At 43.7% G+C, this 24,407-nt stretch overlaps 3 protein-coding genes across 5 annotated transcripts in view; 1 reads left to right on the forward strand and 2 right to left on the reverse strand.

Moving 5' to 3' along the window:
- LOC134864554 (complement C3-like) overlaps nt 1-17,781 on the forward strand; it is a 30,076-nt gene extending 12,295 nt beyond the window's left edge. The window contains 27 exon segments of the mRNA XM_063883621.1: nt 109-388; nt 5,415-5,500; nt 6,521-6,660; nt 7,099-7,179; nt 7,181-7,309; nt 7,409-7,469; nt 7,692-7,775; nt 7,859-8,062; nt 9,199-9,274; nt 9,469-9,631; nt 10,136-10,243; nt 10,340-10,364; nt 10,367-10,495; nt 11,224-11,387; nt 12,538-12,693; nt 12,880-12,939; nt 13,184-13,274; nt 13,385-13,436; nt 14,463-14,550; nt 15,005-15,094; nt 15,335-15,440; nt 15,851-15,940; nt 16,023-16,058; nt 16,061-16,105; nt 16,579-16,659; nt 16,867-17,014; nt 17,155-17,781. Coding sequence (XP_063739691.1) covers nt 109-388; nt 5,415-5,500; nt 6,521-6,660; nt 7,099-7,179; nt 7,181-7,309; nt 7,409-7,469; nt 7,692-7,775; nt 7,859-8,062; nt 9,199-9,274; nt 9,469-9,631; nt 10,136-10,243; nt 10,340-10,364; nt 10,367-10,495; nt 11,224-11,387; nt 12,538-12,693; nt 12,880-12,939; nt 13,184-13,274; nt 13,385-13,436; nt 14,463-14,550; nt 15,005-15,094; nt 15,335-15,440; nt 15,851-15,940; nt 16,023-16,058; nt 16,061-16,105; nt 16,579-16,659; nt 16,867-17,014; nt 17,155-17,299 — 2,918 coding nt within the window. The 3' untranslated portion in view covers nt 17,300-17,781.
- Nucleotides 17,539-24,407, reverse strand: part of LOC134864565 (sialic acid-binding Ig-like lectin 12) — a 59,759-nt gene continuing 52,890 nt past the window's right edge. For 2 of the 3 annotated variants that reach the window (XR_010165850.1, XR_010165849.1), the window contains 3 exons: nt 19,944-20,025; nt 18,626-19,162; nt 17,539-18,466 (listed from right to left, as the gene is read on the reverse strand). Coding sequence is in view for 1 of the 3 variants with exons in the window: in XM_063883641.1 (XP_063739711.1) it covers nt 18,415-18,466; nt 18,626-18,780; nt 19,102-19,162; nt 19,944-20,025 (350 nt within the window). In the remaining 2 variants the exon portion in view is untranslated. The remainder of the gene's footprint in view (nt 18,467-18,625; nt 19,163-19,943; nt 20,026-24,407) is intronic. The other variant, XM_063883641.1, reaches the window with a different exon arrangement.
- On the reverse strand, nt 20,033-24,404 carry LOC134865183 (B-cell receptor CD22-like; the record flags this gene model as incomplete). The annotated part of the gene is given in 9 exon segments (XM_063884639.1): nt 20,033-20,364; nt 20,649-20,909; nt 21,111-21,209; nt 21,212-21,379; nt 21,512-21,739; nt 22,235-22,585; nt 22,805-23,035; nt 23,551-23,901; nt 24,259-24,404. Coding segments are annotated over 9 exon segments (2,070 nt in total), but the record flags the coding sequence as incomplete, so codon positions are not given.

Genomic DNA, 24,407 nt, shown 5'->3' on the forward strand with positions numbered 1-24,407 from the left:
GGGTAATCTACCTTAACTTTAAAATGGTTCACATCTTTCACTGTGCAGGGAATTGTTGTAGTGCTCATGTTTAATGACGTGTAATCATATATAAATGTGTTCTGGTAGGTTTGGGACTTGAACGTGGATTACCTGGACCTCCTCAACTGAGACCATTGGCTGATTTCGTACCCAAACAACGTTTTCAGGGGGTTTCTTTGACACATGCAAAAGGGCAAAAACACATGCCGGAGGATGAGAAGGAGACGGTGGAGGCGGAGGATGAGGAGGAGGAGGAGGAGGAGGAGGAGGAGTATTTGGATGAGACTGAAGTTAGTCTACGATTTAAGTTCTACGAGTCTTGGCTGTGGATGGATGTTAACCTGCCAACCAAGGCAGACAGAGACGGGTGAGTGTAACATGAGAGGCAGAAAAAGCTCTCTAGTTTACTTTCAGTGATCTGCTGGAACACCATCACTCTTTAGATTTGCTTGATAAGTGCAATTTATTAATTATTGTACTGCAATAAAGTTGTTGCAGGTTCAAAGCTGATGGGGAGAAGCGTAAAAATAGCAATCAAATAGAATCAAGATGAAATATCAGAAAGAAGGCCACCATTATGAATTTGAAAACTAAAACGACATTTTACATTTATTTAAAACCAACAATAAAAATAATTGTTTATGTACCTTTCCGAGAACCAGCACCTTATCGTGGTGGAGAGGTGTGTGTGCCCCGATGAACCTGGGGGCTGTGTTGTCTGGAACCTTGTTTTCCTGGTAGGGTCTCCCATGGCAAATTGGTCTCAGGTAAGGGGCCAGACTAAGATTGGTTCAAAAGACCTCATGACAAACAAACTTGAAAGCGAGGATACCCGGCCCGGAGGAAGCCTGGGGTCCCCTTCTGGAGCCAGGCCCAGAAGGAGGACTCGTCAGCGAGCGTCTGGTGGCCGGGCTTGCCACGGAGCCCGGCCTGGCACAGCCCGAAAAATCAACGTGGGCAACACCTCCGCTTCTCCGTCCCGCGGGCCCACCACCTACGGTAAACAACGATGGGGTCGGGTGCGCTGCCAGAAGGGTGGCAGTGAAAGCAGAGGGTCTCGACGGACCAGACTCAGGCGACAGAAGCTGGCTTTGGGGACGTGGAATGTCACCTCTCTGGGGGGGAAGGAGCCGGAGCTTGTGCGGGAGGTGGAGCGTTACCAGTTGGATCTGGTGGGGCTCACCTCTACGCACAGCGTCGGCTCTGGAACCTTACTTCTGGATAGGGTTCGGACTCTATTCTTCTCCGGAGTTGCCCAAGGTGTGAGGTGCCGAGCGGGTGTGGGGATACTCACAAGCCCCCGGTTGAGTGCCACTTTGTTGGAGTTTACCCCAGTGGACGAGAGGGTCGCCTCCCTACGCCTGCGGGTCATGGGGGGGAAAACTCTGACTGTTGTGTGTGCTTATGCACCAAACAGCAGTTCAGAGTATTCGGCCTTCTTGGAGACCCTGAAAGAAGTCCTGTATGGGGCTCCTGATTGGGACTCCTTAGTCTTGCTGGGAGACTTCAACGCACACGTGGGCAATGATGGAGACACTTGGAGGGGCGTGATTGGGAGGAACGGCCTCCCTGATCTGAACCGGAGTGGTGGTTTGTTACTGGACTTCTGTGCTAGTCATGGATTGGCCATAACAAACACCATGTTCGAACATAAGGATGCTCATAAGTAGGGCTGTAGCGATACACTAATCTCACGATACGATACGATACACGATATTCAGCTCACAATACGATATATATGACGATATTCAGCCAACGATACGATTCGATACGATTCGATATAATTCGATACACCATTGACTTGGATTGAATTAATTCCAACTGAAAACTGAAAGCATCAATTACACAATATATGGCTCTGACTAGACAGAGAGTCTACAGCTTGCAAATGCTGGACAAAATGAATCAAAATATGTGGTGAGAAAATTAGTTTCATTTATTGAAACAGTGCAAACTGTAGCTTACAAGCCTTTGAAACATAAGTACATAAAGTGCAGTATCACAATGGACAATGGAGAATTAAAAGGTGCAGCAGGTGGCCGCAGCTTCTTGAGTTCCTCAGTTAGCATTACCTTGTCCGGGTGGTGAAGCTGTAGGTGGGTTCGTAGGTTAGTAGTATTTCCAGAGTATTTCACGTTTGTGTGACACAGCTTGCAAACCGCAATAGTTTTATCTAAATTGTCACTTTCCTTCTTCTTTTTAAACCCGAAGTGCTCCCACACATCTGCTTTTAAGCGCGGAGGTGCTGGGTTAATGTCAGCCGCCATTCTCCTGAACCGCTTCGCACTCACCGCGAGAAGAAGACACACTAGATCTGTGTATCTAGAAATGCTCTACAGCGACACTAGCGGCTGGCTGACGTAATGGGCAGCGAGCAGAGTGCCAGGCGGAACACGGGGGATTTGAATGGGACTTAATGTATCGATACTCGCGGCTGAAATATCGATACTTTCTCTGGAAACAAAATATCGATATATATCGCAGGATCGATTAAATTGCACAGCCCTACTCATAAGTGTACGTGGTACCAGAGCACCCTAGGCAGAAGGTCCATGATCGATTTTGTTATTGTCTCATCGGACCTGAGGCCGCATGTTTTGCACACTCGGGTGAAGAGGGGGGCGGAGTTGTCAACAGATCACCATCTGGTGGTGAGTTGGGTCGAGTGGCAAGGGAAGCCTCTGGACAGACCTGGTAAGCCCAAACGTGTAGTGCGGGGGAACTGGGAACGTCTGGAGGAGTCCGAAGTCCAGGAGGCCTTCAACTCACACCTCCGGCGGAGCTTTTCAGGCATCCCTGTGGAGGCTGGGGACATTGAACCAGAGTGGGCGGTGTTCAAAGCTTCTATTGCCGAAGCTGCGGCAGGGAGCTGTGGTCTCAAGGTTTTAGGTGCCTCAAGGGGCGGTAACCCTCGAACCTCGTGGTGGACACCAGTGGTCAGGGAAGCCGTCCGACTGAAGAAGGATGCCTTCCGGGATATGTTATCCCTGGATACTCCTGATGCAGTTGCAAGGTAACGACCGGGCCCGAAGGGCAGCAGCCTCAGCCGTGGCCGAGGCAAAGTAGCGGGTGTGGGAGAAGTTCGGAGAAGCCATGGAGAAGGACTTTCGGTCGGCACCAAAGTTGTTCTGGAAAACCGTCCGACACCTCAGGAGGGGGAAGCAGGGAACCATCCAAGCTGTGTACAGTAAGGATGGGGCGCTGTTGACCTCAACTGATAGGGTGTTAGGGCGGTGGAAGGAACACTTTGAGGAACTCCTGAATCCGACAACTCCACCCTCTATGTTAGAGGCGGAGCTGGAGTATGAAGGGGGATCAATTCCAATCTCACGGGGGGAAGTCACTGAGGTAGTTAAACAGCTCCACAGTGGCAAAGCCCCGTGGGTGGATGAGATCCGCCCAGAAATGCTGAAGGCTCTGGGTGTTGAGGGACTGTCATGGTTGACACGTCTCATCAACATTGCGTGGAAGTTGGAAACAGTACCGAAGGAGTGGCAGACTGGGGTGGTGGTTCCTCTTTTTAAAAAGGGGGATCAGAGGGTGTGTGCTAATTACAGAGGCATCACGTTACTCAGCCTCCCCGGGAAAGTTTACTCTAAGGTGCTGGAAAGGAGGGTCCAGCCGATTGTCGAACCTCAGATTGAACAGGAACAATGCGGTTTTCGTCCTGGTCGTGAACGGACCAGCTTTTCACTCTCGCAAGGATCCTGGAGGGGGCCTGGGAGTACGCTCATCCGGTCTACATGTGCTTTGTGGATTTGGAGAAGGCGTATGACCGGGTTCCCAGGGAGATACTGTGGGAGGTGCTGCGGGAGTATGGGGTGAGGGGGTCTCTACTCAGGGCCATCCAATCTCTGTACTCTCAAAACGAGAGCTGTGTCCTGGTCCTCAGCAGCACGTCGGACCGATTTCCGGTGAGGGTTGGCCTCCGCCAGGGCTGCGCTTTGTCATCAATCCTGTTTGTGATATTCATGGACAGGATTTCTAGGCGTAGTCGTGGGGGAGGGGGTCTGCAGTTCGGTGGGCTAAGGATTGCACCACTGCTTTTTGCAGATGATGTGGTCCTAATGGCTTCATCGGTCTGTGACCTTCAGCACTCACTGGATCGGTTCGCGGCCGAGTGTGAAGCACCTCCAAATCTGAGGCCATGGTTCTCAGCAGGAAACCGATGGACTGTCCACTCCAGGTAGGGAATGAAGCCTTACCCCAAGTGCAGGAGTTCAAGTATCTCGGGGTCTTGTTCTCGAGTGAGGGAACAATGGAGCGTGAGATGGGCCGGAGAATCGGAGCAGCGGGAGCGGTACTGCAGTCGCTTTACCGCACCGTTGTGAGGAAAAGAGAGCTGAGCCAGAAGGCAAAGCCCTCTGTCTACCGGGTCATCTTCGTTCCTACCCTCACCTAGGGTCATGAAGGATGGGTCATGACCGAAAAAACGAGATCGCGGATACAAGCGGCCGAAATGGGATTTCTCCGCAGGGTGGCTGTTATCTCCCTTAGGGATAAGGTGAGAAGTTCAGTCATCCGGGAGGGACTCTGAGTAGAACCGCTGCTCCTTCGCGTTGAAAGGAGCCAGTTGAGGTGGTTCGGGCACCTAGTGAGGATGCCACCTGGGCGCCTTCCTACGGAGGTGTTCCAGGCACGTCCAGCTGGGAAGAGACCGAGGGGTAGACCTAGGACCAGGTGGAGGGGTTATATCTCTTCGCTGGCCTGGGAGCGCCTTGGAATCCCCCAGTCAGAGCTGGTTGATGTGGCCAGGGAAAGGAAAGTTTGGGGCTCTCTGCTGGAGCTGTCTCCTCCGCGACCCTGACGGAAAAGCGGGAGAAGATGGATGGTTTATGTATGGTTGTCAGTGAGAAGACTTAAAGGAAGTTCAGAGGTTTTATTTGAATGCAATATATGACTCAGTTTGAGTCCATGATTCATGTCAACAGGAAGTCATTCCAGTTATCCGCAATAAAAACATAATATTTTATTTTGTGTTTTCTAACCTTGAAATGTGGTTTAATTGTTAAAGGCCGAATCCCACCTAAAATAGACCTAGCTACGCAACTGTCGTACCTCCACTGACTTGATAAAAAAGATGGATCAGGGCCAATGTAAAGCCTCTGTTTGATCATACGAGAGAAACAGCTCTGTGAATTCCCTGCATTGCATCATCTTTTGTTTGTTCAGCAGGGTAAACAGGAGTTTAAAGAGTAAACAACTCTGACTCTTTCCTGTGTAAAACAGACCTTCATGTTGGTATCAAATTCTGATTCCTGTATGTACACAATGTCTTTCTTTGCACCATGAAAGGCATCCGTTAAACCAGATGACACTGGAGTAGGATGCAAGAAAAAAGTGTTTTGGAAATCTTATATTTGTTGTTTTGAGCGCATGAATCTGATCAACAGGTTGGCGTCCACGAACGTGGACCACCCTCTACCTGACAGCATCACAGAGTGGGGGGTTCTGGCCGTAAGCGCCTCAGCTCACACAGGTATGAGAGGCAGGGGGGTGAGATGGTAGTCACAATGTGGCTCTTTCTTTTCGGTGACATTTTACTACACCTGCCAACCTACAGTATCTCTACCATATAAAGCAACGGCTGAACAAATATTCACACTTCAAAAACATCCTGACTAAAAGCTTGAATCTCTAAACTTAACCCTCCTGTTACATTCAGGGTCAAATTGACCCGTTTTAAAGTTTGAACACAGTTAGGAAAATACTTCAAAGTACTTTTTTTTTGTATGAAACTTCTTCTGCATCCCTTAATTAGTGCAATAAACATGTAAAATGAAAATGGAAATGTCATGTATTTGCAACCCCCCCTGCATGTTTATATCACAGAGATTTGTAAATATATGCCACCTGGCAGTAAAGGGGGGGATAAAAGGGGTCAGAAGTTCAAATCTGATGCATGGGAAAACTCCTCACACACTGGGACTCCAACATTATACTCTGCACTTGCAGTATAATCAATTGCAAGGCCCTCTAAGCATTGAATCTTTTGGCCATCTTGGTCAGCTGTGATAAGGAACCACACTGGCAAAGCTATATTTATTGTGTCCTGTCATACAATTTACAATTTCTGGGATAGAATATGAAAACATAAACATTGGTATACGCGAGACAGAATGAAAACGGGTCCCACAGACCCGAACATCATAATTTGACCCTGAACAGAAGAGGTGTCTCATTTCTATTTATCAACATCACCTGATGGAAAAACAAGTGAATTATCCTAATGGAACCATGATTATGAGAGGTGAAAAACACAATCGCACGAAAATTTGATTGAATTGATGGTAATAAGAGGTACCAACAATGTACAAACAAAAAGTAGGATGTTGGGGTTTCTGACCATTTTTGAATACTTACAAATGCAATGGGTCACATTGACCCAGGAATATTTTGGCTGTTACAGAAAAACGAATATAACAGAAAGGTAAATGGATGAAAGGAAATGCTACAAATGCATTTGCAGAATCCCTGATGTTATCCTGAATGTCCGCAGGTTTCTGTGTAGCCGAGCCTTACAACTTCAAAGCATGGAAACGCTTCTTCGTGGATCTGAAGCTGCCGTATTCAGTGGCGAGGAACGAACAGGTCGAGATCAAGGCTGTGGTCCATAACTACGGCAACGATGAACTGCATGTAAGAAAATAACCACAAAACTACACGGCATACTCACTTTCTTATTGGTCGTCTACGGAATGTAGTAAATAAAGAATAAAATAAAAGCAATAAAACATGAAATCTATAAAAACTGAAGGTGATAAGAGGCTTTAAGCAAAAGGCTAATGCTAATTTGGTAGTTACACATTTCAGCAGGTAACACTTGATCCTAATCCTGTGTTTTTTAAAACGTATATTTGAGTTCAAAACAACCAAGAATAAACTACTACTTACAGTACATTTATCAATGTCCCTAGCCATAAAACCGTAAAGGTGACTCTTATGGTTGCGATAGAGGTTATGGCAGGGGATCAACAATAAAACTCAAGGCTAAAGTAAAACATTTGGTGTCCACTCAAACTTACTTCAATAAGACACTTCTTGAGTGAATAAATCTTGTGACTGGTTTCCGTTCAGGTGAGGGTGGTGCTGATGAAGACAGAAGGCATGTGCAGCATAGCCTTTAAGGACAGACACACACAGCAAGTGACTCTGGCAGGCCGGTGCTTCTGTTGCGCTCCCTTACACCATCGTACCGCTGGTGGTGGGGAAACTCCCTCTGGAGGTGATGGTGGTAGCCAGAGACGCGATGGGAGGAGACCGCATCCGGAAACTTCTAAATGTGGTGGTGAGGAGATCTTAAAGATGGGATGGCAGTTTAATCAGAGAAGGATATTAACAAGAAGCTAGGAAGTATTTCCTAAACCTGTTTTCTTCACCCAAACAGATGGATGGAGTGCAGAAGACTGAGGTGTGGAGTGCGGTGTTGAACCCGTCAGCTGATGGGGGTAAGGAGATTGCACAAATACATCATTTTCAAACATGTTGAATGGGACTTCATGTTTGCATCAAGCTTTCTGTACCCAAAATTAGTTGATTAAAAAGGATAAAAGACTTAACCTGAAATTACAGCATTAACCAAATATTGGTGTCTTGATGTAGTGGATCCTCTTTAGATTTTGGATTTTAATCATGGAGGGTTAAGTGTATCTCTTTTTGTCCTTCTACAGGAATTCAGACAGTTAATGTGCCTATGGCCAACCTCAAATCTGTTGTGCCAAACTCTGTACCAGAGACGTTCATCAATGTCAGAGGTAAGTCCATGTCGGAGCAGGGGGTAAGGACCAAAAAATGAACCTAGAATTCCCTCTTTCCTGACTCCTCCTCTCCCCTCCAGGCAATGTTTTGGCAGACAGCATCGATAACTCCATCAGCGAGGACTCTCTGGCCTCCCTGATCCAGATGCCCGGTGGCTGTGTGGAGCAGAACTTGGCCAGCATCACTCTTCCGCTCATCGCCACCCTCTACCTGGAGACCACCGACAACTGGGAGAGTGTCGGGGTGCAGCGCAAGGCCGAGGCTCTCCGCTACATCAGGAGAGGTGAGAGAGAGGGAGGGGTTGAGAGATGGGTGAATCCAAGAAAATGTAAAGAAAAGTAAAATAGATGACTGATGGATATAGACAAAGATATGGTTGATGGACTGATAAATGGAAGAGTTAAGATTGAAATAGGGATGGATGGATAATCTGTTGAGGAAAATATTTACCTAGTTTTAACCCTGGGGTTGCCACTTTCTGTCTTTTATGAAGAGTTTTTAGAACTACATAAATACTTGGTATTTGGGACTGATCTTAGGAGTTGCTTACGCAGGTTTTGTATTTCTCTGTAAAGGATTTGGTGTGGAGGTTTTAAATTGCTTTATACATCAAGTTGGATTGGATTGGAGCCGTGTCACTTCTTTGCTGCATCAAATGTCTTTGTCAATTCTCCGTGTCTGACATCAAGTCGAGGTCTCCTGTGTTCTCATTAGGTTTCGAGTCCTTGATCCAGACGTTAGCAAATTGATGGACGTAGAATTGTAAACATGGGTGGAGGAATCGTGCCATACATTTATAGACAGATGGAGAGTTTGCTAATTGGATGGATAGATATCTAAGTAATTGGTTGGAGAGTCTGCAATACGGGTGGGTGGATGGTGGATGGAGAAATGGGAATATGGGTGGATGACTAGTTTGATACATAAATGGATCGGAATCAGAATCACTGACTGGATGGGTGAAATACTGGATAGCTAAGTACACGGATCAAGTGTTGGCAACATCGTTGGATAAAAAGTTTGAAACCTAGGAGGATGGATAGATTGATGGGTAAATGGATGGATGGAGAGTTTGTTATATGAACGATGAATGGAGAGTTGAATAAATGAGTTAATATTGATAGATTTGGTTTGTTTGTTGACTATACAGATGGCTAAATGTTTTTTTGGATACAGGAATCAATGGATTAATTGATTAATCAATGGAAGGATAGATGAATAGACTGCCAGATAGAGTGCATGTTGGATGGATGATCGGAAACATCATTGGATACATGGATGGATGCGTTAACGGATAAGAAATCAGGATGGTTGATGGATGAACTGCAGCATTTGTGGACAGATTGCTAGGTATATAGATTTACGAGTTAATTTCTTTCCTCCAAATCCCATCTTCAAATTCTTCCATGTTGTTTCCAGGTTATGAGAACCAGCTGGCGTACAGAAAGAGTGATGGCTCTTACCCCCCCTACAGTAGGGAAGGTCCAAGTACATGGTATATTTAATATTTTACATTTTACACATTTAATTCAAACTCTTAACACATGAGCTAATGCTTTGCTATGGACTGACATGCATAAGATATTTAGATATCTTGGTACTTCATCCATTAAATAAGTTATTTAAGATGGAACACGTGGGTTTAAAAGTGACCAGATGAAGGCTAATCCCTATCCACCTGACTTCCAGGATCACGGCGTACGTGGTGAAAGTTTTCTCCATGGCTCACTCCATCGTTGGCATCAACGAGCAGCAAGTGTGCGACCCCCTGCTCTACCTCGTGAACAACAAACACAAGATGTTCAGGGGGAACTTCGTCGAGGACAACCCAGTTTACAGCACCACCATGACTGTGAGACATACTTAAAAATACACCATGGGCCAATTCTAAACCGACCCTTACACTTTCACCCTACTTCCACTTTGGGACAAAAGATGTGTGCAGTTCGATTCAAAAGTGTTTCTTTATTATTCTCAGGACATGCTGATTCAAAACCATAGTTAAGAACTTTTATAACAGTCCTTTTTCTGCCGGATGGAGGGGAATGTGTCCCAAAGCTTGCTGCTGATTGTCCTACACCTGAGAGAAGAAGCCTCATTCAGCTGTGTGTGTGATTACAGACATAGTTTGAGTCTGTTGGGGTCGCTTTAGAATTGGAACTGCGTCACACTTTTGATAAACAATGCACTTTCTATCCAAAGGTTTTCTTTCCTCTCTATTCCTCGTTGTCATTTTGTCTTGTAACCTCATCAAGTTAATGATTATCAGAACAAAAAAAAACCTCAACAATCAAACACCCACAGCATCTTGGTACTCTATTGTATTCTAATACTCACTCTTTGACTCTGTCTCCAGGGTGGTCTTCGTGGCGATGACCCCGAGACAACCCTGACCGCCTTCGTCTTGATAGCGCTCGCTGAGGCCAAGCAGGCTGGGATCAGCTGCATTAGTCCAAACGTAAAGGTAATTCACACGAAAACACGACAGCAGAGTCAGTTCCCTGGTGTCTGATCATCTGGAGCGCTTTCAAATATGTACAACCATGTCTGTCTGCTGTAGGTAGTTATCGGTAAGACAGCTGAATACCTAAGAGAGCGCTGGTGATGACGGGGAGGAGGCCGTACACTGTGGCCATCGCCTCCTATGCCCTGGCTCTGCTGGGGAAAGATCAAAACTACAACCCGACACAATCTTTACTCAGCGCTGCAGCTCCAGGTAGCTCATACACTCACACATGTTGCTTTTGTACAGGTCCTATATGCCTGAAAGAAAACTCTGTCAGTTGGTTGTCAATGTCTTAAATGGTCAGTCTGCCTGAATTCCTCCGCTTGCTTTCCCCGTGCCTCTTCCCTTGTTTCCACGTGCCTCCAGGTTTGTATTTTCGTTTAGTTTTGATACTTTTCCTTTCATTTTTGCTACCTCGTCTGGTCCCTTTGTGCTTTACCATTTTTGAGATCAGCTGCAGCCAGTTGAAGGTCTTTTTATTTTTAAGAATATCTCTGCTTTGTTTTTTAAGCGTGTGACACCTATGTAAAGATCACTTGAACAGGCCGAACCCTTACCCAGGGACCCCCCACTTTCTGGGCAATGACAACATTTTTACTCATTCAGAAAAATAAAGACCATAAAAATACTAAAGATAACCACAAAGACACTTAAGACCACGACGAAAAGACACAAAACAGTCACAACAACCACAGAGAGATGTATAACAACTATAAAAAGAAAAGAAACAACAGCAAAAAAACAGACTTTGCACATGTCTCCATTGCCCATTGGACCTATTGTAATTTACATTGGCGCTGATCATTGTAATCTGCAACAAAATCAAGTTCCTGCTTCAATCAACCAATTGAATTGATATCTTCGTCAAGTGTGATCTCTATTAAGATCTATTAAGGGTAACCTTAAAGGGTTTCTGATTTGAACACTGTCTCCTGCAGATGGCAGCCACTGGCCCGACAGTAAGAACACCTTGTTCACCTTGGAGGGGACCGGCTATGCCCTGCTGGCTCTGGTAAAGTTGGGACGCATGGAGGAAGCTGCAGCGCCGTTTAAATGGCTGAACAGCCAGCGGAGGAGAGGGGGGGGCTTCGGCTCCACTCAGGTAACAGGCTGGCTGACTTGGGATCTGCAAATCCAATGACTAATTCCAGTTTATTCACCTGCTCCGGTCTTTGGTTACGGCTTCCAGTTTTTATTGCCTTGGTTATTCATATTAAGTGTCAGGAACGAGCTGAGAACCAAAATGCAACACACGGAAAAGCAGGGGAAGTTGGTAACCAGCTTTATCTGTGTTAGTTTGTACTGCAAAGTTCTGGTACAAGACAAACCAGCAGGGAGTAGGCAAAGGGCAGGTCAGGGACAGACGAGGGTTCCAGGAGTAAGCAAGGCGGGAGACGCAGGTACAGGCAGGGTCAGGAAACAGGCAGGCAGATAGTCCAGGTACAGGCAGGGTCAGGAAACAGGCAAGGCAGAATAGTCCAGGGATGGGCAGGGTCAGGAAACGGGCGAAGCAGGCTGGTCAGGTGCAGGCGAGGTCGAAACCGGGAGAGCAATCTTGGAAGTAATGCGGGAAAGACTTGCATGTTGTGAAGTACGATCTGGCACTGAGGTGAGAGTGAAGGAGGCCTATATACTAATGGAGCTGATGGGTGCAACAGAGTCTGAGAGAGAAACAAGGTGTGGCTACCAGGTGACTAAGATGACTTAGCAATACTAAAGCAGAAAATAGGTGAGGGAGGAAACAGGCTGTGACATTAATGGAGAAATAAGGGAATAGATAATGCAATATAGTCCAACAGCAGCACAAACTAGAGCCCCCACATTTCTACAGCTGAATCCACACTGTGGGGGTTATTTGTTTTACTACATAGACTGCAAGGTATCTTCTAAATTCTATCTTCACCCAATTTCTTACAAATGTTCTTACTACTGAATTAAACAAAGGTTCAATCTCTCCAAGCAAATATAAATACCTCAAAATGTTACTCAAATCCAGTGCTTGTCTACTGAGTTACCATCCACCAGTGTGACCAAACAGAGAAGGTAAAACTCTATGCCATTTCCGTCTGAGTTCCTCTTAAAGTAAATATGAGCAACACCCCTTGGCGTATGGTTTTTTACTCACTGAAATATACATCACTAATGATTATAATGTTAACGTTTGGAAAATGTTTTTGATCAAGGTCAGAAGATGTCGTGACTCCAAATGTGGGTTCAAAATTCATCAGTCTCTCCTCTCTATCCTCTCCCAGTCCACCATGGTGGTGCTGCAGGCTCTGTCCGAGTACCTGATCCACAAACCTCCTCCTGCTGACCTCAGTCTGGACGTGGACTTGAGGATAAGAGGACGAAAGGAAATCCGTTACCATTTCGACCCCGAGACTGCCTACGCTGCTCGCTCCTCCAGGGTGAGGGAAGTGAAACTGGACTTAAACCAGGAGAGTTCATCAGAAGGAGACAAGGAGTGTTTCTCTGTGGATGTCGGCTCACACTGTTAGATTTTTGAAGACCTTTAAGGATTTGGGTGCACCAGTGGCAAAAACAAAGGTATTTAAACTTCAAATCTCTTCTTCTGTGGTTCTTTTGGTCCGTAGTTGCCTGCTGGTCTGGAGATGGAAGTGCAGGCTCGAGGGAATGGACAGGGAATACTGGAGGTATGATCACATTTTATCATGTTATTCTGAACATAAAATGTATGATCAATACATGCAATCATTGGTACAATAACATGGTCAAACCTAAAGATTGGTATAATTAAGATTATATTACTTTAATTACATGGTGAATAACATGCAAGACACAATACAGAAATACAAGTCTTTCAAATTGTCCTTTTTTTTGTTAACATTTTTTACATTTTTGTTATTTTAATCATTTATTTTTCTTGTGTTTCTCCAGGTAGTGACCTATTACAACCAGCTGCATGAGGTGGATGAGAAAATGCCCTGCAAGGACTTTGAGCTCAACGTCAACATAGAAGAATCCAGCGGTAAATCAATATTATTTCAATGCAATAAAACAACATACTGTAGCATACCCAAGTCCACTAATAGGGACCGAACGTCAGACCATTAAATGTTTTGTTCTGTCCTGTAACAGAGAAGCCTCCAGCAGATGTAGAGAAGTCCTACCAGATCACCATCAAAGTGAGGTGATGAACCCTTCTGTTATTTTAGTTTTTTCTGTAACAGCCAAAATATTGCTGGGTCAATGTGACCCATTGCATATTATTCAGAAATGGTCAGAAACCCCAACATCCTGATGTTTTTGTTTGTACATTGTTGGTACCTCTTATTACCATCAATTCAATCAATATTTAGTGCAATTGTGTTTTTCACCTCTCACAGATCATGGTTCCATTAGAATAATTCCCTCCATTTTCACACTGTTCAGGGTCAAATGATGGTGTTCGGGTCTGTGGGATCTATACAGTTAATTCTTTTTTCAAACTCAGTGTCTGTGACTGTGCTGTTCCCGCAGCATTGTTGCAAAATTCAAGCACCGACACCTGTCTGTTCTCACATTCCTGCACATGTTACCCTCTGTCTTGCGGGAAGCAAAGTTAATTTTTTCCTATTCTATCCTAGTCTCAAATTGGACGACAGGACACAATAAATATAGCTTTGCCAGTGTGGTTCCTTATCACAACTGACCAAGATGGCCAAAAGATTCCATGCTTAGAGGGCCTTGCAATTGATTATACTGCAAGAGCAGAGTATAATGTTGCACAAGTGCTGTGTGTGTGTGTGTGTGTGTGTGTGTGTGTGTGTGTGTGTGTGTGTGTGTGTGTGTGTGTGTGTGTGTGTGTGTGTGTGTGTGTGTGTGTGTGTGTGTGTGTGTGTGTGTGTGTGTGTGTGTGTGTGTGTGCATGAGTGTCACATTTGCACTGCTGACCACTTTTAGCCTTCACTTTCACTGCCGGGACCCAAATACAATCTCTGTGATATAAACACTGAGGGGGGGGGTTTGCAAATGCATGACATGAACCTTTTTCATGTTACATGTTTATTGCACTAAATAAAGGAAGCAGAAAAAGTTTCGTACAAAAAAAATCTTTTAGTAATTTTCCTAGATTTTCAAACTTTCAAACGGGTCAATTTGACCCTGAATGTAACAGGAGGGTTAAGTAGGATACAATACTTGATTACCCTTTGATTGGTCTGATTCTCCCCCACAGGGCTTTAGGACCCAGAGACGTCCGGATGGTGGTTCTGGATATCAGTCTGCCCACCGGCTTCAGTCCCGAAAACTCCGACCTGGAGATGGTAATCCGCCTTCAGATCATCCGGTTTAAAGTGTAGTTTGAACCCTAACCAATCACAGTCCCCCTGCTTTCAATCCCACTGCTAGTTATTTACTTTTTAGTCTGCACTACTTTATTTGTTTGTTTTTTGTCTGTCCCATTTTTACGAGACACCACGTATGTGCGTACGGACGCGGTCAGTTACAAAGGTCAATTATTACATTTTTGTGAAATGCTTTTTGATGCTGATCCATCACTCTTGGGGTTATTTACATGTCTTGATTTACCGAAACCAGATTTGACATTTTAAGATGAAATATGTCACTTGATGGTGCAGTTTGTCGAATACTTCAGAACACAATCTCAATCAATCCCTTTAACAAGATAATATGTGATAAAATGAGAGCTATGGGACTGGGCAAACATTAAGGTCTGGGTTTCTAACTCTAACTCTGTATGTGTGTGTTTCTGTCCAGTTGTCCAACTCCGTCGACCATTACATCAATGACTTCAAGATCGTTGATAACCTGAGTGACAGAGGCTCTCTGATCATCCACCTGTTCAAGGTAAAACTACTTTATTGTTTGCAAACAGATGGAGTTTGTGCACATTTAAAGGTGTTAATTTCACTATTAACGTGCTGTTTCCAAGAAGCATAACTGAATCTTCCGGATCATTTTGCCTAGTTAAACCCTGAGGACATTCAATATTTTACACAGCACTGTTATAGGTCTGCTAAATTGTCTGTAATGTCTGTTTCCCTTCTCTGTTGCATTCTCTCTCCTCCTCCTCTTTGCTCGTGTCAGGTGTCTCACAAAGAGCCAGAGATCCTGATCTTCAGGCTGCAGCAGAGGTTCAAAGTGGGCCTCCTGCAGCCGTCCTCAGTCACCGTCTACGAGTATTACAACCCAGGTAACATCCTGACCAGCACATATTACATACCACAGCAGAACTCAGAATGCATCCTCTGTTCTTTCAGACATCCTTTTTATGACATTTCTGAATCTGTAAAGTTATTGCACATTTTGGAATGGAGTAAAAATGCAATATGTGCCTCTGGAACTTGGTGAAGCAGTTAAGTACAACACTTTAATAAACGTACGTAGTTACTTTCATCCACTGATCAAGACTCGATGCATCAAACACAAGTAATATAGTAACATCGGTGAAACCCAATGTTGAGACCAAACAATAGGCCATTACAACACACACTGATTATGTAATCAATGCTCAGTTTATTTGATTCTGAATCTCCTGTTGAAAGTGAATATTGCATCTCTGAGTTTGATGCTGACAGGTGTCCTGTCTCTGCTCTCTGTCAGATCATCGCTGCACTCACACCTACACCCCCAGGGAGGACAGAGAGGAGCTCACTCAGATCTGCCAAGACAACGTCTGCCGCTGCACGCAGGGTAACGTGTGCACGAGTCTGCAGCACGGCATCAGATCGTGTGTGTGTGTGTGTTCATGTTTTAATGTGCTCATAATGTCCAGGTGACTGCTGCGTCCCAAAGAGCGACAGTGAAAGCTTCTGAACAAAGAAAGAGAGACGTTCGCCTGCACGACTCTACACCACGGTGAGATACACTTACGCACGCACGCACGCACACAGTAGATACCATAGGCTATCTCTGGCTCAATATGCTGTCTTGATTGATAACAGCAGTGTAAAATAAAGTAAAACTATAGAATAATAATTTACAAAATGTAGAGAAAAAGGATCAATAGTAATCTTCAATATTTGACTGATTCTGCTAATAGGTCTTGATTAATTGAAGGCTAAATTTAGCACAACTAAAACAATGTATGTAAGGATGGAAACTGTGAAGGTACACATTTGAAACTGTGAAGGTACACATTTGTAGTAATTATTGTTTGGGTGGTTGTATTTGTTGCGGACTTTATTATAGGCTATGAAGACATTGATATTCCCATTTTGTCCAAAAGGATGCATTATTTGTTGTATTCATGTGACAGTTTTGACCCCCTTAATCCTCTCTGGAACTTGAAAATAACCCAAAGACATTACACCTGTTTTCTTGTGCTTCAGTTTTCCAGGTGAAGGTGCTGAGTCTCACCCAGAGTTACTACGACAAATACGAGATGGAGATCACAAAAGTCATCAAGCTGGGTGAGTTTATCTTTTTTCTACGGTCATGAGCTCATTTTGTTGGATTAAGGGTTAGTGGTGTTAATATGTGGAGATTATCCTGCTGAACTAAACGTTTAAATATCATAGACGTTTCTTTGCCACTGAGGTTATCGTCAGTATTCATAAGAAACGTCATCACTGCACCCCTCTATTGGTTTATCTGAACCTCTTCCTCCTTCCCTCCAGGCGGGGAGTCTGGAGTGGAGGTGGGTCAGAAGAGGGTCTTCATGTCTCACGGAGGCTGCAGAGATGACCTGAACCTGCAGCAGGGCTCCCAGTACCTCATCATGGGGCCCAGAGAGGACCAGTGGAACGTCGACACTGACACCAACAGGTCAGCAACAAAAGGATCAATAGACTCGATGCGTCAAATTGTTAATTCTAGGAGTTGAAGGTTACTTATATACAACAGTGTAAACTTTAAGGAAGATGCAGATGCAAAGTAAAACCAGTGAGCTCGTCTCCTTCCTCAAGGTTCGTGTACATGTTGGGGAAGGACACCTGGGTGGAGCGCTGGCCGACGCCTGCAGAGTGCTCCAGCAGTCCCGGCCTGCAAGCTAAATGCAAGACCCTCGAAGATACTGCTTCTGAACTGTCTGTCAACGGCTGCAGGCTGTAGAGCTGTGTGAGAGGCCTCTGCACACCTTCACCTGTGCCGCTGTGATGCAGCAACGGCAGACAACTGTGCACACAAAGATGCACGGATCATTTTAGGGCTAAAGCCTGTAGGAAAAGGATTTAATTACATGTTGTTTGCGTTTCAAAATGTAAGAAAAGAACTGTAGGTGCAGTTTTGTTTGGCAACCTCTGCCCATTCTTCTCTACTGTAATGATATAATAAAGACACGCAGCAACATATTCATTACAAATCACCAAACAGCCGCTTTATTAGAGCTTTTTTTAATGGTTTATATTACAAAACAAAAACAGTGTGCCTAACATAACAAGAGCTAAAATAAACACATCGGTCTGTACACTCATTATTTCTATTTCAAAGGTTGTCTCATGTTTTACAAGTTAACAGTTAGGTTCAATTGTTATATTTTTTGTAAAATTGATAATAAAAGCTATCTGGAGGTGTCTGATTCCCTCTAAATAAAGTGTGAGTCGTATCTATCTACACAAATCCAGAGATTAGATAAAAGATTAACAATGGTTGTCATGCCGTACATTTTTATCAAAATAGGCTATTTCATATACATTATATTTACAAAAGAAGGCATTCAATAAGCTACATAGTTATTAAAGCCACAGAAAGTAACATAGTCTTTTTGTAATCACCTGCTTAAGCCTGTTTTAAGCACCTTGGGGGTGGTGACAAAGTGGTTAGGGTCTTGGCCTGGGAACTAGTTCCAGTTCAAGTACCCGAAAGGCCAAGTGCTACCCTGGTGTCCCAACCCACTGCTCCGGGCACTAGGATGGCTCAAATGCAGAATGTGAATTTCCCCATTAATTAATAAAAGTACATCTTTCTTTCTTTCTTAAGCCCCAGCATCTCTTTTCACCCTCTGTCTGAAACCAGAGCCCAGTCTGCTCTGACTGTTGCGATTGGTCACCCTCTTAGAGATGTCCCGCCCCTTAGCCTATCACGTACAATGTGTTGGAATGCTAGCCAAAAGAAGCGCGAGTGTTCTATAGTGTGTCACCAAAACCTATAACACACTACAGGAGAGCATGATTGGGCCCCTTTAATATACATTATGGGATGTAGATTCCTACTGTGTCCTGGTTTTGTTAACTGCTGTACAGTGCCGTTGAATACTCTTCTGTAGCTGACTTCTGACGTCTGTTTTTCAAAGAGAGACATTAAATAAGGAGTTTTGCAGGTTAGATATTGTACAAATGGCCCAACAGTGATTGGAAAACTACATAAAATAACATCAGGCGGATGCAATCAGTGAACATTACTCCAAGTAATTTGAACGTTACACTCAGAACTGCTCACCTCGGGGATGCGCTGTTAAACTTGACCTCGGCGTACATGACATTATCCTCCTCTCTGTGTCCATGAGGCTGAGCAGGGCTGATGTTGGAGGAGGGAGGAACTGCCTGGGTCTTGGAGAACTTAATGTTGGCATAGAGAAGCTCAACTGACTCCCCCTGAGGGGCAGATATTGCATAGACAAGATTACCTAAATGGGTTTGGGTTTGTGTTGCGATGGAATGTGTGAAGGAAAATAATCCCCAATGTCCCCTTAATCAATCTTGAGCTTTACTTGAACCTCTGTCGTGGACCAGCAGTAGTTCAGTCTGTAGGCTTGGGAACCAAAGGATCACAGGTTCAAGACTAAAACTACAAAATGTGGACTGGGAGCTGGAGAGGTGCCGGATCCTGGGCCCTACTGAGGTGTCTTTTCTACCTTTAATCACATCTTTTAAGACATGAAGTTCTGTGGGCCAGCTTTTTGCATTCCTTCTCACCTGTATCCTGTTGACTGGTGACTCTTCGGGCTCAGGCGATCGCTTGGCACCTTGCTTCTTTCTGGTTAGAAGAATGAAACATTGATCTTTTAGAAATGTGCTAAACTGATTAAATAAAACCATGCAGTCGAATATCCAAGATATTGTTACTGTAGGAGCCATTGTATGTGAGCTGTTGGCATGTCAGTGTATTTAACTAGATTTATAATGCAATATTATCTTTGAACACTTGGTGGCAGTGATTAGCTGCACTGGGGTGTATAAATAGGGTCATAGGTTACAGCTAAGGGAGGAACTCAGGTGAAGGGAGCACACAATTCTTACCAAACACTACAGACAAAAAAGAAACCCGGCAGAACAACCCATACAGCAATAACCCTTCAAGACCGGAGAGAACTAAACTGCATCTGTCGACTGGGAAATCATCCTGCTTGTGTCAGCATACGATCACTCTCACCCATTGGAACACATTCATTTGCCATTACAGTTACATTTCATGCACAAACACATTCATGCTTTCATACTCCCACACATTTAACCCTCCTCTGGGGGTAACCAATTTTTATTTTCTCATAATCCCAAATTGGGTGCGGGCCGGCAAAAATATACCCTACTTAAAGGGCCATGGGATGAATTACAGAAGGAACAGAAGCTTTGGAGATGATATAGAGGAAGAGGTTGTCATAACATTAGGATCACATTTCTGAAATTCGTTTGAAAAAGAGAATGAGAGATTTCTTCGCAGTGTTGTCCTAATTAACACCTTCTATTGCCCAATATTATCCAAAAATATCCAACAACCCATGCTTTCACTAAACAGTAACCTAAAATGAACCTCTTACCTAATCAATAAAAAGATAAAGAGGAGGATGACTGCCAGGACAACAACAGTGGTTATTCCAACGGCTGTAGAATTCCAGGCTCCTGATAAGACGAAAACACTGACAGTTAATAAAGAGGGTGTTTTACGGTCTTTACCGCATAATTGTAGAATGAAACCTACCTGTTCAACAATCAGATATAAGGTGGAGTTACTACGTCCTAACTTGTTCTGGGCTTCACAGGAATAACACCCACTGTGTTCAGCTCTGAAGTCAGTGATGGTGAAGATCTGTCCTGAAGCTTTTGGAGAGTCTTCATTCTCCTTGTACCAGGTGTAGTTAGCTGCTGGGTTAGCATCACTGCTACAGGTCAGAGTCACTGAACTGCCCTCCTCTATCTCAGCAGAGGGACTCACTGACACAGAGGGGAGCCTTGGAGCATCTGGAGATTCAGAGAGATCTGTGTCATTCACATCAGGATGTTTTTAATGTTAACATGTTGTCACATTATGTATCAATGGCATGCATCTCAGGAACAAAACGTCTATAGAGACCTGTCAAGAAATAGACAGAATTTGCAGTAAATTCACTTTATTTCTGTAATTTTTGTAAATAAATATTCTGTACAAAAAAGGTTAAACAGTTAAAGGAACTCTGGAGCTACATGGCATGCATCCCTTACTGCTGGATCACCAGAACATCACATTGATTCTGTTTTGTACTCACACTGGACATTAATGTATTGAGATAAAGACTTGTTGACTCCATATTGATTCTCAGACTTGCAGTAGTAGATCCCTCTGTCCTCAGAGCTGATGGAGGGGAAATGATAACTTCCTTCCCTTCCCAGAGGCAGTGTTTGGTTCTCCTTGTACCAGGTGTAGTTAGCTGCTGGGTTAGCATCACTGCTACAGGTCAGAGTCACTGAACTGCCCTCCTCTATCTCAGCAGAGGGACTCGCTGACACAGAGGGGAGCTTTGGAGCATCTGGAGGAGATTATTTTACACGATTAATGAAAACACTGCCACCAGCTCTCAACTGGGGAAACATCTTTGCCTCAAAGGTCTCAGCAGAATGTGAAAGGAAGTGCATATGAGAACCCAGAAAGACCTTTTTCAGGTGATTTGAAACCTTGAATCCTTGATTTAAACACGACATAAATGTTTTATAAACTGTGTTTCCCTCACATTTCACATTAATAAGGGTGTTTTCAGATGTCCGTTTCCCCAGCTCGTTCTCAGCTGTACAGTAATACTCTCCAGAGTCAGAGGAGTGGATGGAGCTGAGACAAGATGTGGCTTTTTTTTCAGAGGTTGACTGTCCTCATTTCCACTCTTTTTGTACCACGTGTAGTTAGCTGCCTCGTTAGCATCTCTGCCACAGGTCAGAGACACCGTGCTGCCCTCCATGATTTCATTAAAAGAACTTACTGACACATTAAGAAACTTCAGAGCATCTGGAGGAGAAAAAAACAGTTTTCTGAAGCAAAGGTGAGGTGCAATGTATGTACTGGCGGTTGATTCCTTAATGAGCAGTCCATGTAATGTTGTTCAATTTAACATGGATTGTTAATTACACATAAACTCACATAGCAAAGGAGAGCTGTAATTCTTGTGTCCTTTCAGAGCACAAGAGATGATGTCCCCGGGATAAAACCGGTCTTTATATAAATAGCTTTGCTCTTTCATGATTTCCTCTCGGTTCTTGAACCAGACGTAGGAAACACCCCAAGCTGTACGGCAGCTGCTGTGACACTTCAGCTCTGCAGAGGTGTAAGACTGGTGGACCGTTGCTTTGATCACCTGCACCTGCAGAGCTGCATATATTTGGATGAAGCCACCATGTTATAAATTAACAGCACAAATCAAATGTGACAACCTTTAGGGTTTGAGTGACATGCTTTCAGACATCAATAATAAAAAATATAAATCTAAACCTAAACTTTATTCCAGAAACGGTTATGAAGGTTAGCTACGATAATCCCTAAAACTTTTGCTATGGTTTAATATTAACTTTAATTGTAAGCATACTTTGCCGTGTGTATTGTTTTAAATATTATGGAGCTCAGTTGTGAGCCATTCATGATTTCTATTTGGTTCCAAAATTAAAACAAATAATACAACTATATAATAAGTAAATTCACAAGCTCATAAGCCCAAAAGCTTATTTAACAAAAAGTTAAAAACACGTTCAAAATTCTGATTAAACCCAATAGTTATAAACCCTTCTACCACCTTAAGGAGAAAGTAGTAAAAAATGTGCAGTTTGTTTAATGAAACTGTGGCTGCTATCAGTGTGTGTTGATCAGTACCTGTGACTGTCAGAGTGGTTCCAGGTAAATCCCTCCTCCATTCAGAGATTCGAGTTTTGAATGTGAAGAGATACTGAGCTGAATCTGAGTCTCTCAGGTCAGAGATCCTCAGAGTGGAGCGTCCTCTCCGTGGTGAAAAGAGCTGAACACGATCTTTATACCGGGAGTCTTCACTAAGGTCCTCAGGTTGAGAGGGATTCTGCCCCTGATGGCCACGCTCAGGTCTGAACCAGAATTTAACATGGTCTCCATAACTGCTGTACGTGCAGGAAATGTCCACTGATGATCCTTTGGGGGCACAGATGCTTCTCTCACTGTAAGTCACTCTTTTGCAGGTTTGACCTCTAAAACCTGAAAGATAAAACATTTGTTAAACTGAGCAACAAGCCCATCTCTCACTGCTGTGATACAGAGCAGGTGGTTGAGCTACTTAAAGCAGAAGTGATCCTGTAGAGCTCAGTGCCAAACATAAAGCCTTAATATAAAAAGGGGAAGTTTATTGAGATTCAAAGTACTTGCAATCATTGAGCCATGGCATTCTGTGAGTGAAAGACTGTGGAGGGAACTCACACTCTGAAGGAGAGGGGAAATCCTCATGTCCTTTAAGGGCACAGGCAAAGCTGTCAGTTGAATACAAATAAACTGAAAGAGAAGATGACGTTCCTGCCCAAATATACTGTCCGTTCTTGTACCAGATGTAGGAAGGATGATGAGGTAAAACACATCTGCTCTCACACTGAAGCTTTGTGGGATAATGCTGTTGGACTATTGATCCGATGTTCTCGACCACTAGATCTGGATCTGAGAGGAAAAATAAAACAAGAACATTTCTATTCATCAAAATGTTTGAGGATCAGAAAACATTGCGGTGGTTTTCTTTCACAATTTCCAAGACTGTCAGTAAAGCCTTTGTTTTGAAGCCGGGGTTTTACTTAGGAAACGTAAACAAATTGGTGGTTTGATCCCACCCCTTTCAGTCAACATGCCAACAGGAGCTATTTAGGGTATGCATCTTGCCCAAGAAAATGTTGACATGTCTACAGTAATGAAGTGTATCTAATTTGCCAGTTTAATAACATGGAATGATGACTCATGGGTCATTTACATAGATATTTGTACAGAAGGTCAATTATAAATCCGTACCAGCTATTATTACTACAGTGTATCAAAAGCAAACACTTACCAATTTCAATTACTTCTCTTCCTATTGGATTTTGGTGAAGTCTTGACTGGATTTTTCAATAGCTTTGTATAATGTCATTAAATAAAACGTGGATACACAGCATTTTACACTAAAATAAAAAAATAAGTATTACCTGTGACAGACAAAGTGACTCCTGGTGAACCCTCAAAGCCTTCTTGGTTTGTTTTGAACTTGAACCTGTACTGAGCTGAGTCGCTCTCTCTCAGGTTTCTGATTCTCAGAGTGCAGATGTTGTTTCCACAGAGAGTCTCAACACGACCTGCATACTCTGAGTCTGTTCTCAGATCTACAGGTTCACCATCTTTCTGTTTAGTAAACCAGAATGTTTTCTCTACTGTGTTAACACCACTTCTCCATCTATATGGGTATGTGTATCTGCATCTTATCTCCACTGTTGATCCTTTCACTGCACAGATCTCAGTAGAAGAGTAAGTCACTCCCCAGACATCCTGACCCTGAACCACTGAAACACAGATCACATCAGAAACTTATTAGCAGCAGTAAATAAGACAAGAATATAGAATACAAGTTTTTATTAAAATGTATCTACTGTGGGTTCATGTGAATATTTCCAACTACTGGATTGTTCCGTTTTTGTTGATTCAGTCTAAAACTGTCAACAAATTGCATAAAACGTGCATTTTGTGTCATCAAACTATTTATAGAAAGACATAAAGAATAAATCCAAAGACACACGGTCAAAGGATCTACAATTATATACAAGCACAACAGTCGACTGAAAATAAAGTACATGATCATTTATTCAGAATAAGATTAAGTGTGGTGGATGTTGTTCAATGTTAGCGTGGATTTACATTACCTGGCAGAGAGAGAAGGAAGACAACAAATCTGCTCGCTGTTAAACTCATAGCTGCTCCTCTCGTCTCCGTTTGGCTATAAAACAAAGCAGATTGAAGTACACAAGTAAACTTAAAGGAAGTTCTCTTGAACCTTGCCGTCCTTCTGTGG

This window comes from Eleginops maclovinus, chromosome 5 (assembly GCF_036324505.1).
Source record: "Eleginops maclovinus isolate JMC-PN-2008 ecotype Puerto Natales chromosome 5, JC_Emac_rtc_rv5, whole genome shotgun sequence".
NCBI lineage: Eukaryota > Metazoa > Chordata > Actinopteri > Perciformes > Eleginopidae > Eleginops > Eleginops maclovinus.